The sequence below is a fragment of the Leucoraja erinacea genome, chromosome 10, assembly GCF_028641065.1.
Source record: "Leucoraja erinacea ecotype New England chromosome 10, Leri_hhj_1, whole genome shotgun sequence".
NCBI classification, from domain to species: Eukaryota; Metazoa; Chordata; class Chondrichthyes; order Rajiformes; family Rajidae; genus Leucoraja; species Leucoraja erinaceus.
The window spans coordinates 4,427,071-4,442,636 of record NC_073386.1 but is presented as its reverse complement, the minus strand read 5'-3'; the positions used below and the strand labels follow the sequence as shown (position 1 = coordinate 4,442,636).

Below are 15,566 nucleotides of genomic sequence, written 5' to 3'. Positions count from 1 at the left end.
CTGCCTGACCTGCTGGGTTACTCCAGCACTTTGTGTCCTTTTGTGTAAACCAGCATCTGCAGTTACTTATTTCTCCATGGATGGTGACTTTAATCTATCTTCCCAATTGCGGGACTCAAAAATCATTATAAGTTCATAAGTTATATGAGTAGAATTATGCCATTCGGCCCATCAATTCTACGCCATTTAATCATGGCCTATCTCTGCCTCCTAATCCCATTTTCCTGCCTTCTCCCCATAACCCTTGACACCCGTTCTAATCAAGAATGTGTCTGTCTCTGCCTTAAAAATATCCACTGATTTGGGCTACACAGCCCTCTGTGGCAATGACTTCCACAGATTAACTACCCTCTGATTAAAGAAGTTCCTCCTCACCTCTTTTCTAAAAGAGCACCCTTTAATTCAGAGGCTAGGGGCCTCTGGTCCTAGATAGATAGATATAGATATGCCATTTATTGTCACTATACATGTACAGTGAAACTGAAAGCTGCTCGTACTCAGTGCATACATACAATTTTACACAAAAAACAAGAAACAGAAAAACAAAACAGAAGGGAGATGGGGGGGGGGGAATAGGTGCACAAATTCTACGGCGCTACATACATATATACATATATACAGATGGAAGTCCGTGTTGGGCGGTGTAGTCAGTGCATGTGTGGATTTGAATTTATGGTAGATATAATTCTCGGGAAGCAGCTATTCCTGAGTCTGTTTGTCCTGGATTTGATGCACCTATAGCGCCTTCCAGAGGGCAGCAGGTCGAACAGTCCAAACGCAGGATGGGAGCTGTCTTTGGTGATCTTCTTTGCCCTGCTAAGGCAGCGGGAGGTGTAGATGTCCATGATCCTCTCTGCGCTGTCCTGGTTACCCTCTGAAGCCTCTCCCTGTCTGCCATGGTGCAGCTGCCATACCATGCTGTAATGCAGTATGTCAGCAGGCTCTCGATGGACGAGCGGTAGAAGGTCAGCAGCAGGTTAGAATCTAGGTTGTGCTTCCTGAGGACCCTCAGGAAGTGCAGCCGCTGCTGAGCCTTCTTGATGACCGCCGTCGTGTTGTCCGTCCAGGAGATGTCAGCCGCGATATGGACGCCGAGAAACCGGAAGGTGTTGACCCTCTCCACACACTCGCCGTTAATGTGTAGGGGGACTAAGTCGGTGCTGTGCCTCCTGAAGTCGACAATGAGCTCTTTTGTTTTCCTGGTGTTCAGAGCCAGATTGTTTTCTGAGCACCAGGTTGTCAACTTCAGGACTTCCTCTCTGTAGGCTGCCTCGTCTCCCTTTGAAATAAGTCCGACCACAGTAGTGTCGTCAGCAAATTTGACGATGCGGTTGTTGTTGTGGGCCGGACTACAGTCGTAGGTGTAGAGACAGTATAAGAGGGGGCTTAGCACACAGCCCTGTGGGGAACCGGTACTCAACCTGCGAGTGGAGGAGAGGTGGGGGCCAAGTCTCACAGTCTGGGGCCGGTTTGTGAGGAAATCCTTAATCCAGGCACATGTGACAGTGGGGAGGCCGAGAGTGACCAGTTTACCAATGAGGATGTCCGGGATGATTGTGTTAAAGGCTGAACTAAAATCCACAAAGAGCATCCGGACGTAGCTCTGCCCCTGCTCCAGATGGCTCAGCGCAGAGTGGAGAGCTACGGTGATGGCGTCTTCTGTGGATCTGTTTTGGCGATAAGCGAATTGGTGGGGGTCGAAGTCTGGTGGTAGATAGTCCTTGATGTGCTGGAGGACCAATCTCTCGAAGCACTTCGTGATTACCGGAGTGAGGGCAACAGGACGGTAGTCATTAAGGCTGGTGATGGGAGACTTCTTCGGCACAGGGACGATTGTGGCTGATTTTAGGCAGGACGGAATAACTGCCTGGGCCAGGGAGAGATTGAAAATTCTGGTGAAGATGGCAGTGAGCTGGTGGGCGCACGCTCTGATCACCTTACCAGGGACTCCATCTGGGCCGGTAGCCTTCTTGGGGTTCACTGCCAGGAGCACCCGTCTGACATCGTGTTCCCCGACAGTGAGTGGGGTAGTACAGGAGCCAGGTGAGGGTGGGAACAGGGCTGTAGCAGGTGAGTGCTGCTGTTGTGATGTTTCAAAGCGGGAGAAGAAGCAATTTAGCTTTTCTGCCAGCGGCGCACTCAGGTCTTCTGACTTTGTGGCACAGCCTCTGTAGTTGGTAATGTCTTGTATGCCCCGCCATACCTCCCGTGTATTATTGCTGGACAAGTGGGACTCTATGCTCCTCTTGTGATCCGCCTTGGCCTTTTTAATACCACTTTTCAGGTCGGCTCGAGCAGCCCTGTACAGAGCTCTGTCACCTGACCTGAAGGCAGCATCGCGGGCTCTGAGGAGTGTGCGGACCTGACTGGACATCCAGGGTTTCTGGTTTGGGAAAACCCGTATGTTTTTGTCTACAGTCACATTTCCGATGCAGAACTTGATATAGTCCAGCACCTATTCTGTGAGAGTTTCCAGATCCTGGTGTTCGAATATGTCCCAGTTTGTCTGGGTAAAGCAGTCCTGTAGATTGGAGAGTGCATTTTCAGGCCAGGTTGTAACAGATTTTATGGTGGGCCTGGCACTGCGTCTGAGGGGGGTGTAGGCTGGAGAGAGCAGGAGGGAGAGATGATCTGACTGGCCGAGTTGGGGGAGGGGGATGGCTCTATACGCGTGCTTGATATTGGTGTAAACATGATCCAGCGTGTTCACCCCTCTAGTAGAACACTTGACATGTTGGTAGAATTTCGGCAGTACAGTCTTCAAGTTGGCCTTATTAAAGTCCCCTGCGATTATGTGAACACCTTCGGGGTGGTCCCGCTGCTGTTCGTTAATGGTGTTCAGCAGGAGAGAGAGCGCCTTGTTTACATTGGCGTCAGGTGGAATATACACAGCCGTGACAATTACGACTGTTAGTTCTCTCGGTAGAAAAAAAGGCCGGCATCTTACAGACATGTACTCGAGGTCACCTGTCCCCGCGGAGCAGAAAGCGACCTGCTAGCTGCATGCTAGCATCAGGTATCCCCTGAAGCCAGGTTTGTGATGATCATAACACAGCAGTCACGAACATACCGATTCCCAGCGAGTTGCACTTCCAGGTCATCCATTTGTGAACCAGGGATCTGGCGTTGGAGAGATACAGGCTCGGTAGAGGTGGCTTGTGTGGTTGATTCCTTAGCCTTAGCAAAGCTCCAGACCTGCGGCCTCGCTTCTGCTTCCTCTCCCTCCTCCGTCTGCGCCGCCTCCTAGACCCGACAACAATCCACGGGGACCCCGGTGGTCTTGCTATGTCGCCCGGGATGTTATACTTGCGGTGGAAGGCACCCGAAACCGCAGGCTGACGCTGTACAACGATATCCCCGATATCCACGAGGTTCTGTCGGGAGTAGCGGGTGTAGCGGGTGTTCGCAGAACCGACTGCAAAGACGTACACGGACAACACAACGTACACAAACAACAAAAAAGAGCACCGAGTCCGGGAGCCGTGAGCCGCTGCGACCGTGCGCGCCGCCATCTTGGATGTCCAACTCTCCCACCAGTGAAAATATCCTTTCCACATCCACTCTATCTATGCCTTTTATTATTCTGTAAGTTTCAATGAGGTCCCCCCTCGACCTTCTAAACTCCAGTAAGAGGCCCAGCTACTTAATTAAGCTAGCCTTAAAATAGTTAGAGGTGTTTTCAACCGTTTTGGTGTAACTTTTCACAATTAACCACAGCAGCTGACTGCAGAGATTTCAGTTCTGCATCATTCCAAGTGGTTATGGGAAGTGAGTCCTGCCCTTAAAGTACACACTCTCTAACCACATCAACTATCCAAAAGGCTGCCATGGAGGGAGAGGGTCATGCATTTTCACTGTGGCTGGCCACAGAGGGCTGTGGAGGCCAAGTCAATGGATACTTTTAAGGCAGAGGGTTTCGGCCCGAAACGTTGCCTATTTCCTTCGCTCCATAGATGCTGCTGCATCCGCTGAGTTTCTCCAGCTTTTTTGTGTACCTTAGATAGATTCTTCATTAGTTCGGGTGTCGGGAGTTATGGGGAGAAGGCAGGAGAATGGGGTTAAGAGGGGTAGATCAGCCAAGATTGAATGGCGGAGTAGACTTGACGGGCCTAATGGCTTAACTGCTCCTTTCACTTCTGAACACCTTGATCTAATGATCCCACACAATCAACAACTCCTCTGGCTTTAAATGGCCCTGAATCACCGCGAGCCACATTTTCATAATGCTCGATGGGATCAGAGTGGGTGCTGCACTGAGAAGCTGCTGCTAGAAACTCAGTGACACGGGATTGACTGGCTGCACAAACAGATGAGTGATCAGTCAGGTAGGCATAATTAGGAAGCAAACATCAGATGTCCCGATACCAATTTAAGCATGGGTGCCAGCATTGGACACAGTTTACTGGTTTCACTGAGTGAGTGAGTACATCAGGGCACAGAGTACACAGGGTGGGCTCTTAAAGATAACGGCATCAGGGGATATGGGGAGAAGGCAGAAATGGGATACCGATTGGGGATAATCAGCCATGATCACATCGAATGGCCAAATGGCCTACTCCTGCACCTATTGTCTATTGGTTATGAACAAATGACAAACTTCCAGTGATGTTACTACGATAGGAGGCAGCCTGATAATTTGGGAAACTGTAGGCATAAAGTGGGTCAAATTAAGTATATATGGATCTTTAAAAGGTGGGCACTAGAGCAAACAAAACAAAGTGGAACTATGCGGGTCAGGCAGCATTAGTAGAGGGAATGGATAGTTTGAAGAAAAGTCTCGACCCGGAACGTCACCCATCCTCTTACTCTAGAGATGCTGCCTGACCCACTAAGTTACACCAGCAATTTGTGTCTATCTCGATGACGTTTTACGTTGGGTCTCTTTTTCCGTCTAAAGAAAGGTCTGAACCCGAAACGTAATCTGTCCATTCCCTCCAGAGATTTAGTTCAGAGATACAGCATGGAAGCAGGCACTTCAGCCCACCAAGTCCATGCCAGCCATCGATCACCCATTCACACCAGTTCTACATGATCCCACTTTCTCATCTACTCCCTGCACATTAGGGGCAGTTTACAGAAGACAATTAACCTACAAACCCACACGTCTTTGGGATGTGGGAGGAAACTGGAGCACCCGGAGGAAACCCACATGATCACAGGCAGAACGTGTGATTTCAGGATCGAGCCCGGGTCTCTGGCGCTGTCTTCTTCTTCTTGCGTTAGAGGCAGTAGAAGTTATGTAACGCCCTCCAGGCACTGTAGCCAGTTAGGCCTTCAGCATTCAGTTGCAGCAGGGTGATGCCATCCGGTTCAACACCCTTAGGTGCCCACCCTAAAAAGGACGCATGCTCCGGTTTGGCGCCAAGCTGCGGCGACTGAGGTTGCATTAGGGCTGCAAGCTGCGGCGACTGAGGTTGCATTATCTCTGCTGCTGTCTCTGTTTGACAGCTGCTCTCCCAGCTGTGTCTGACACACTGAGCCCCTCCAGCACTTTGTGTGTTTTGCTCGTGCCTTGATCCTATCTCTCCAGAACCACCCGAGCTCTCATTTTAAACTACCGAAAACGTATTTTCTGGCTGGGCTATTTATTACATATCTTAGCAATTTCTAGCAAGATTCCTCATCATATTTTACATAACGCTGCTGCTATTAAGAATCTCCAGGATATTTTACGATGATTGAGGCGCTGTAGACTTATGCTTGGGTGCGAGAGAGGAGATGGTATCCTATGCGGCTTCTCCCCTGAATCTGGGTTGTGGCTCCTCAGGAACTGCCGGTTCAGGAAATAGAGATTTTAAAACTTTGAAACAGTGACCAAGCTGGCTAGAAATCTAAATAATCTACCATAATTAGACACGTATTGCCTGGCAACCAGCTCTGCACTTTTACTATCTTGCAGATTAATTGCCTGCAATGTGGAGAGAGTTCGGTTAAGCTTTAGTTTATTGTCACGTTTTCCGGGATGCAGCTTTGGGATGTGCGAATGAGAAAGTGGGATAACATAGAACTAGTGTGAACGGGTGGCCGATGGTCTGAGTGGACTTGGTGGACCTCTCTCTCAATCCATCTCATGACTGTATACCCTTTGAACAGCACCTGTGGAAGTATCCATGTCTTTATCCAAGTCGTCTCCCGTGCTGTGGTTGTAAAGTTTATGCAGCAAACTTCTCTCTTGTGACCGGACTTTAGTGGGAGCGTGATTCTTCAGTTCCTCGTGCATCAGCAGCTCTCCCCCCTGATCTTCAGTCATCATCTTCAGGTTGCTCTCGCCATCAGCTTTATCGCTACCAGCGCACGAATCGCAAGACTGAAATTCATTATCTGACGAGTTTTCTTCTTCCATTTGCTCGATCATGGTTATACATTGGGACTCTGCAATCTGCTCCGCAACTTGTTCCTTTAGTTCTTCATGAAGTTGATCCATCAAACAGCGCAAAAATTCTTGGGCATCCTAGTAAAGTGATACAGCACAATTAGACTAATATTTGTCAAATCACATTGTTTATATCATAAGGCCATAAGTGATAGGAGCAGAATTAGGCCATTTGGCCCATCAAGTCTACCCCACCATTCAATCATGGCTGATCTACCCATCCAGCCTTCTCCTCATAACCCCTGAGGCCCGTACCATATCTACGGACATAAGGATATGCTTATGAATTTTACATAGCAGAAAGCATGCTTGTTCCACTACCAAAAGATTAATCTGTACTTCAGGTCCATTTGCACACTTCTGATTCACATCTATCAATCTCAACATTGGGAGTTTCAGTTTTCACAGCAGCCACTGCTTTTTTTTTGAGGTGGCTAAGGTCAAAGAAATCATAACCTATGATTTGTATCATATGAAATACACAACTATCTCCTTCATGAAAAACCTTCCTCTAATTTTAATTCCACGTCCACATTTTCCAGATACCTTTCAGTTAATTATTTCTACAGCTGCATTATGTTTTAAACCTTTTTTTAGTTTATAAATATCTCCCTCTGATCATCTATACGACTGTGAAATACAAGCCAAGTTTATGCCCATCTATCCTGAATATAATGCTTTATGCCTTAGTATATACTTCATGTGAACCTGCACCATAATGTTCATTGACAGTGATAAAACTCTCACCTGTTGGGAATACCCACGAAACATTGGATTCACAGTTTTAATCCCCTGGAATAGGCTTGTAGGCACAACATAGCTCGGGCTGGAAAGACAACATAGGAAAGTGTAAGGAACCATTACAACTTGGTTACATGCACCAGTTCCAGGGAATTTATACCAATGCGAGTCATTCATTAATCAACGTGGGCAAAATAACATGGTAGAACTACGCACGAGAATACTATTGTCAATTAGCTTCCTGGACAAATCTGATTACTTCTATTTCCCTGAACTGACTAAGTTGCATAAAGGTCAACTGCACCCTGGAACTAGAGCAACAAACTACAGCCGATAGAATATCCCTGCTGGATGAAGGAGTTGTCTCAACCTTTGCCTGCATGTAGGGAAGGGTAAAGGGCCTGTCCCACTGTACGAGCTAATTCAAGAGTTCTCCCGAGTTTCCCCCAGATTCGAACTCAGAGAATTACGGTAATGGCCGCTCGTAGGTACTCGGGGCTCTCGTGGACATTTTTCAACATGTTGAAAAATCTTCACGAGTCTTCACGAGCTTACCGAGTTTCCCGAGTACCTGCCGTTAGCGTTACGAGCCGCTAAGAGACGTCCCGAGCTCCGACATACCCACTACGTGCTTACGAGTTTGATTTCTTTTTTTAAAACTCGGGAGAGTTCTTGAATTACCTCGTACAGTGGGACAGGCCCTCAAAGAGATGCAGGCAAGAATGAAGAGAATGAAATAGATCTAACCACTGAATGAAGTCACTACATTTCTACTGTTGAAGTGATTGTGTATAGTTATTCATGTTAAATATGGCCCCAAAAAAGTTAGCAATTTTTCATATTTACTCTAGTACATCAAAATGGTGATAATACAGTTCATAAGGAATCAGAACATTTAAAGCACTAACGGCCATTTGGTCCATCAAGCTTCTACAGCTCTATGAGTCTTCCAATGCACGCTGATTCTGTTTCATTACTGATTGTGAATGTTTGCCATTGAAAACCAGAATGCAACACAGTTGTTTCAACCTCACACTTTGTAGGAGTAGTAGATGGCAGCTTGTACACTGGAGTTTAGAAGGGTGAGGGGGAATCTTATATAAACATATAAAATCATAAAAAGACTGGACAAGCTAGATGCAGGAAAAATGTTCCCAATGTTGGGCGAGTCCAGAACCAGGGGCCACAGTCTTAGAATAAAGGGGAGGTCATTTAAGACCGAGGTGAGAAAAAACGTTTTCACCCAGAGAGTTGTGAATTTATGGAATTCCCTGCCACAGAGGGCAGTGGAGGCCAAGTCACTGGATGTATTTAAGAGAGAGTTAGATAGAGCTCAAGGGGCTAGTGGAATTAAGGGATATGGGGAGAAGGCAGGCACGGGTTATTGATAGGGGATGATCAGCCATGATCACAATGAATAGCGGTGCTGGATCGAAGGGCCAAATGGCCTCCTCCTGCACCTATTTTTTATGTTTCTACGTTTAAAACTAATGGCAACGCAAATACCAAGGTTGCTACATTTTAAGTCTGCTTTTTAACCGATAGGGCTAATGTACTGCAAAAACATTTACGTCCAAATGCAGAAAAGTATGTGCCTGGGACACACAAGGGGCTCATGCAATGTTTATCATGATCTATTCAGGTTTTCCGTCACTATTCATTCCCATTCTCTGCCTTGCCATTCGAAAGTCATTTTGGGAAAAAATGTCAACACCACCACCTTATTACCCCATCCCCATTCTACTAGTGACCCTATATCTTTGCTGACCTATGCCATCTTTTCCTGGCTATAATGAGTTAAAAAGTGATCTAGCAACTTCATTTGGCAGTGTAAAGAGCAGGAACTGCGCAAGGCAAGTAGCGTACCGATTTTTGTGCCAGATTTCTGCCATCAGCTTCTGGTAGCTTTTCGACAAGGCTGGTTTTTTGTCCGTCTGCACCAAGCCTCCACATTCAAGGAAAAACAAAGTTAAGGGCGGGCTGGGGAAGAAAAAGAAAGATGACATTATGTGCAAATGACCTTCAGCAACAAAGACCCAAGTAATAACTACACTTTCCAAATGCCATTATCTTTAGCACTGAAAAGAACAAGAGCAGTAAAATGACAGCATTATCGCAGACACCCACTCCATGCAGTCCCTTTGCTGAACCGTTGCCACATTTACCAAACTTTCTTACTACGTGCCAGTGTGAAAAAGCAGCTTCAGGACAAGGGTTTATCAGTTCGAGGCCAAACATCACCTCAATAACTTAAAAAAATAAAACATCCTGCACTTGTAATCCGACTGAATGGCATTGCTTGGCCAATTACTTTCCCTGGAGAAACTATACAATTAACAATATTTAAACTTAAAAATAAAGAAGATTAAGGAACCACTTTAAGGAGAAACTAAATTGCAGCGTAGACATGTGGATTCTAACTTTTCCACTGCCTATCCTTCAGAATGCACGCAGGTGGGACCAGTGTAGATGGGTCATGTTGTAGGTGTGGGCAAGTTGGGCCAAAAGGCCTCTTTCCACACTGTATGATTCTATGACTGCAATTGAGGGACGCATCCATCAGTGACTATAACCAATGTGGGAAATGAACTGGTTGGATAAACCACATCCTCATTAGATTTTCAGACAGCGTTCCCAACCATACCAATCAAGTGCTGTGATCAGAATAGATGGGAATCTAAGTGTTCACCCCCCCCCCCCCCGAAGCAGCTCCAATTGAAATCACCTTGTTCAGAACTGACTGGAGGCTGATGTTATCATCGGCCAATTCTTTATGTCTCAAAGTTAGAAAATTGGCTTCAACCAAATGAGAGGAGTGAGGTAGTTTAAAAAGAAATAATGAAAATAATGTTGTGCTAAATGCCGAGAACTATATTTTGTACTAAGTGTCATCCCCTTTGCTCTATCTATTGTATTGTTTGTCATTTTGGGTCTAGGTATGGTTTTTTTTTTTGTTTGTATATGTATTTACTTGTATGGTATGGTATGTATGTATGAAGACTATCTATGGTTGGCCTTTAGCTATAAGGTATGTGTAAACTGTTTTGCTGGTGGTTCGTAGCATGCAATTTATTGTTTGGATTTTCGTATGTAATTTATGCGCCTCGTGTTAGCTGTATGTTCTGTTGTTCTGCCTGTTTTATGATGTCTTGCTTATTTTCTTTTTCTGTACAGCACTTTGGTCAGCTTTGGTTGTTTTTTAACTAAAAAGTTGAGCAATAAGTTTGGGATTATTCAAATCAAAGCCTTCATCTAACACATGACAATATAATGCAACTAAACTGGAGCAATAAGTTGTATTATCAGAACAGTGGTGCTTATAGAACAGTTCAGTGCCTGGGCTTACCAGTTGGAAAGGGCCTGAAGAGCAGCATTCAAATAGCAAGTGTTTCCAATGTTTTTCAAACCAGTGAGACCTAGAGAGACAATACCAGTTCAGAATCCACACCTTTTGAAATACATACATTTGCCTGAATTGAAATAGCATTTGGTGTTCACTGCACCCAGTCTCATTTACTTTAGTTTAGAGATACAGCGCGGAAACAGGCCCTTCGGCCCACCGAGTCTGCGCCGACCATCGATCCCCGTACATTAGCACTATCCTACACACACTAGGGACAATTTAGTCTTTACCGAAGCTAATTAACATACAAACCTGTACGCACGTCTTTGGAGTGCGGTAGGAAACCGGAGCACCCGGTGAAAACCCACACAGATCGCGGGGAGAACGTACAAACTGCATAAAGACAGCACCCGTAATCAGAATCAAACCCGGGTCTCTGGCGCAACTCAGGCAGTAGCTCTACCACTGCGCTACCGTGACGCCCTATTTCAATGTGTACTTTGTATATTTAAAACAATTACTTTCATTTTCCCAGATGGAGGAACCTTAACAGCAAAAAGCAAATAAGAACATCAGACCTCTATTCCTGATGTCGTCATATTCAGCTTCTGGGTCGAGATAACTTCCTGCTATCGTGTTACGATCCTTTGGTGACGGCTCGGGAGAGGAGTCCTAGAATACCAACCCAGAGAAGGGTATAAGCAAAGTCAAGGACAACATGGTCAATAGGATGGATCCATCTATAGGAATCATTATTCTTTATGCATTTCCATCCATTTTCAGCTTCATCATATAGACAATAGACAATAGGTGCAGGAGCAGGCCATTCGACCCTTCGAGCCAGCACCACCATTCAATATGATCATGGATGATCATCCCCATCAGTACCCCGTTCCTGCCTTCTCCCCATATCCCCTGACTCCGCTATTTTTATGAGCCCTATCTAGCTCTCTCTTGAAAGTATCCAGAGAACCTGCCTCCACTGCCCTCTGAGGCAGAGAATTCCACGGACTCACCACTCTCTGTGAGAAAAAGTGTTTCCTCGTCTCTGTTCTAAATGGCTTACTCCTTATTCTTAAACTGTGGTCCTGGTTCTCATATCTCCCCATAAACTCTGACACCCATCCTAATCAAGAATCTATCAATATCTGCCGTAAATATATCCACTGACTTTTCCTCCATAGCCTTCTGTGGCAAAGAATTCCACCGATTCACCACCCTCGGACTAAAGACATTCCTCATCTTCTTCCAAAAAGAATGCCCTTTAATTCTGAGGCTATGGCCTCTAGTCCTAGACTCTCCCACCCGTGAAAACATCCTCTCTATCCTAGCATTTCACTATTCATTATGTTTCAATGAGGTAATGAGGTTCCCCTCCCTCCCCCCCATTCTTCTAAACTCCAGTGAATATAAGCCCAGTGCCATCAAACGCTCATCATTTGTTAACCCACTCATTCCTGGGATCATCTTGTAAACGTCCTCTGGACCCCCTCCAGAGCAAGCACATCCTTCCTCAGATATGGTGTCCAAAATTGGTCACAATATTCAAAATGTGGCCTGACCAGCACCTTATAGATCCTCAGCACCTTATATACCACCTAGTTTTGTATCATATGCAAACTTGGCCACAAAGCCTTCAATCCCCTCGTCCAAATCATCAACATACAACGTGAAGAGCAGCGGCCCCAGCACCGAGGCCTGCGGAACTCCGCTAGTCTAGCAGCCTATCATCACGGCCGATCTATCTTTCCCTCACAGCCCCATTCTCCTGCCTTCTCCCCATAACCCCTGACACACTTACTAATCAAGAATCCATCAATCTGTGCATTAAAAATACCCAAGGGCGGCCACCACAGCCGTCTGCGGCAATTAATTCCACAGATTCACCACTCTTTGACTAAAGAAATTCTGCATCATCTCCTTGCTAAAGGTACATCCTATTATTCTGCGGCAATGGCCTCCAGTCCTAGAATCTCCCACCAGTGGAAATATATCCTCTCTACATCCACTCTATCCAGTCTTTCACCTGCTAATCTCACTACATTTACTGGTAATGCCACTTAATGTCATGTAGGAAAAGTATGGTCCGAGAGCAGTACCCATCAACTTCAACAGAAGTTCATTCCATCTCCCCAAATTTCTAAGAGCTTCACTTACAAGTTTATATATATATAAAATTAATTGTCTCTCGAAAAAAAAATGTCCACAAAGCACATTTCCGCAAAATTCCCATTTTCCTTATGACCAACATTCAAAGAGTTAATACGTTAGGTACATTCACTCCAGATGCCATAACTAAAAGCCAGCAGTCCCCGTTAGATTATTTGAATGAAAACCTACCGGGTGTTCGGGGACTTTAAGTATTCTTGTATGCTGTACTGGTAGGGGTCCAAGTTTCCTCTCCAAAAATACTTCTTTGCCACACGCGTAACACCAAACTCGCAGGGTGGTGAGGTTTACAGTGAGATTGTGCATGGTCTCCTAGATAAAAGGAAGCAGTGCGTTTCAATGCAACTTTAAATTTGAAAAATGACGTTCTATATAAATGCCAAAATACCATGCAATTCCATGTGATATCTCTGCAAGTAAAAATTTATCACCGGCCCTTTGCCCGTGAACAGTCTCTCTGAACATACAAATGAGAAGCTCTCCAATGTCTAGTTAAGGTGCAACTCCAATCATGTCCACTTGTCCTGTATCCCATGACTTTCACTAACCAAAGGTGGGGCTGCTGTAGAGTTTCTGCCTCACAGCGAAGGAGACCCGGGGTCGATCCTGACCACAGTTGCTGTCTGTACGGGTCTTTGTATCTTCTCCCTGTGACCACGTGGGTTTTCTCCGGGTGCCCCGGTTTCCTCCCACACTCCAAAAACATACTGTTTCGCAGGCTAATTGGCTTGGTAAAATTGTAAATCGTCCCTAGTGTGTGTAGGATAGTGTTAGTGTGCGGGGATCGCTGGTCGGCACAGACTCGGTGGGCTGAAGGGCCTGTTTCCTCGCGGTATCTCTAAACTATACCAAACTAAAAAAAAAAATTAAAACAATAATTACAATCTCCCACTAGGTGGCCCAAGAGACTGCCATCGTCTCGCTTGACGTGCCCCGAAACAGAACAATGGCTCCCCAAAATTAATGTACTGAAGTAACTACATCTGTCCAGAAGTTTATCTGGGGGGTAGTTTCAAATGCAAAGCTCTGGTGCAGGGTAGTGTGATGCTACACGGAAGAATAGCGCAATGTTTAATTTACTAGAAAAGCATCAGAGTTCAGGATGACAGGCAATGAACCGGGTTAGAATCCTCCTAGAGTAACTAGGGAATTTAATTTAACTAAATCAATCTGGAAATTATAAAAAATAAAGCTAATTATATTAATGTGACTATAAAACTACAGATTGTTGCCAAAAAAAGCCTCAAGTGGTTCACTAATGTCCTTCGGTGAAGGACGTCTGCCACCCTTTCCCTCTCAGGCCTAGCGCGACCTTGAGATCGACGGTTGATAGTTGACTCTTAACTGCTTGCTTCACTCAATGGCAATTAGAGATAAGCAAGAAATGCCAGTGAAATGCTGTTGACTGGCCCATTCAAGAGTACATGACGAGGGAGTCACTGAAGCTCAGTGCAGCCCACGCCAAGTGCTCTGTGGGGAGGATCACAGTCTAGGGTCCTTCGCTGCTGGAAATTGAGGGGTAGAGTCCAGTGGCGACACCCCTCAAATGAAAATAGGCTTATCACCCCGGGGAGGGCACAAGAGTGATACAGCGCGGAAACAGGCCCTTCGGCTCACCGGGTCTGCGCCGACCAGCGATCCCCGCATATTAACACTGTCCTACACGCACTAGGGACAATTTTTACATTTACCAAGCCAATTAACTTACACACCTTGGTTCAAGGATAGTTGCACAAACAACTGAAGATGACACTAATGAATGTATCGAGGCTGAGAATGTCTGAAGACTTTTTGCACTGTTTTTGTATTTAATCAATGTTTTTAATTCTGAAGTTTATTATGGGGGGGAAAAAATAAATAAATGCCAGTGGAATCCATATCCCATGAACAAAAATAGTAAATATACACTAATCAGTTGAGTATGTGCAATTGTGGTTAAACTTCAGTGTCACAAGAGTTGCCGTGTCAGTGGCTGACACAGATGGATAACTATGGCAACTAAAGAACTTAATATCCCCCTCAGGAAGGCACCAATGCTCAGGACAAAATATCAAATGGGCTGCACTTATACAACAGGCTTATACAACATAGCAAGTAACTATTGTGATAAAGTAACATTATGGATAAGGGGAGCTAGAAGTTTTCATTAACAGCATCAAGACATTAAATATATCCAATATGCACAGGCTATCCACTTGCCTCAATCACAAACCTGACGGTGTAATCAGCCTGAAACATTACCGTTCCTCTCTCTTGCCTGACCCGCTGAGTTTCTCCAACATTTTCTGCCTTTCAATTTATCTTTCTACGCTGCAAGTTTTCACGATTCTATAAATACATCACAGAATACAACATGAAGTACAATATTTTCTATAAATTTAATAACTCCCTTCAAGATGTGCTGCAAAACTACATTTTATATTTCATAACTTTATTATTAGTGCCTTTCATGAATTGATTCGTATGCATTTTAGTTAACTGCCTTCCAGTATGGATCCAAAATTGACAGGGCACTATTTGAACAGTAAAGTTCTTGCTGGTGCCTTAGACAATATTTATTCCTCATCAATATTTTGTAAGAGACATCACCAGATCAATTATCACACTGTTCCCAAAAGGTTTCTGTCATCAAACATTGTGCGACACTTGATATATTCCAACAGCGACATCATTGGTCATAACATACTTTAATCACAATTTATTGGTGTGAAAAGTCTTAGCCTGAATGCAGTCTTCTTTTGATTTTTAAAAGTTAGGTCCGCGGTTACCTGGGAATGGAGAGTGCTGTGATCCGAATGGGATTCTCCACATCCGACATAGGAACAGCCATTCTGTTTGCAAGGGATACAAGCCAAAGAGGTCAAAGCATGAAGAGTCTTTAATGCAACAAATCACAAAGCACAAAAAGTCTTTAATGCAATAAATCACAACAACCGACCG

General features: G+C 45.1%; 1 protein-coding gene across 2 annotated transcripts in view; it reads right to left on the bottom strand.

The window, feature by feature from the left end:
* usp33 (ubiquitin specific peptidase 33) overlaps positions 1-15,566 on the bottom strand; it is a 71,673-nt gene that overhangs the window by 38,166 nt on the left and 17,941 nt on the right. For both annotated transcript variants that reach the window (XR_008724089.1, XM_055641312.1), the window contains exons 4-10: positions 15,395-15,457; positions 12,798-12,938; positions 11,036-11,129; positions 10,461-10,530; positions 8,981-9,094; positions 7,121-7,199; positions 6,097-6,451 (exon numbers count right to left, since the gene is read on the bottom strand). Coding sequence is in view for 1 of the 2 variants with exons in the window: in XM_055641312.1 (XP_055497287.1) it covers positions 6,097-6,451; positions 7,121-7,199; positions 8,981-9,094; positions 10,461-10,530; positions 11,036-11,129; positions 12,798-12,938; positions 15,395-15,457 (916 nt within the window). In the remaining variant the exon portion in view is untranslated. The remainder of the gene's footprint in view (positions 1-6,096; positions 6,452-7,120; positions 7,200-8,980; positions 9,095-10,460; positions 10,531-11,035; positions 11,130-12,797; positions 12,939-15,394; positions 15,458-15,566) is intronic.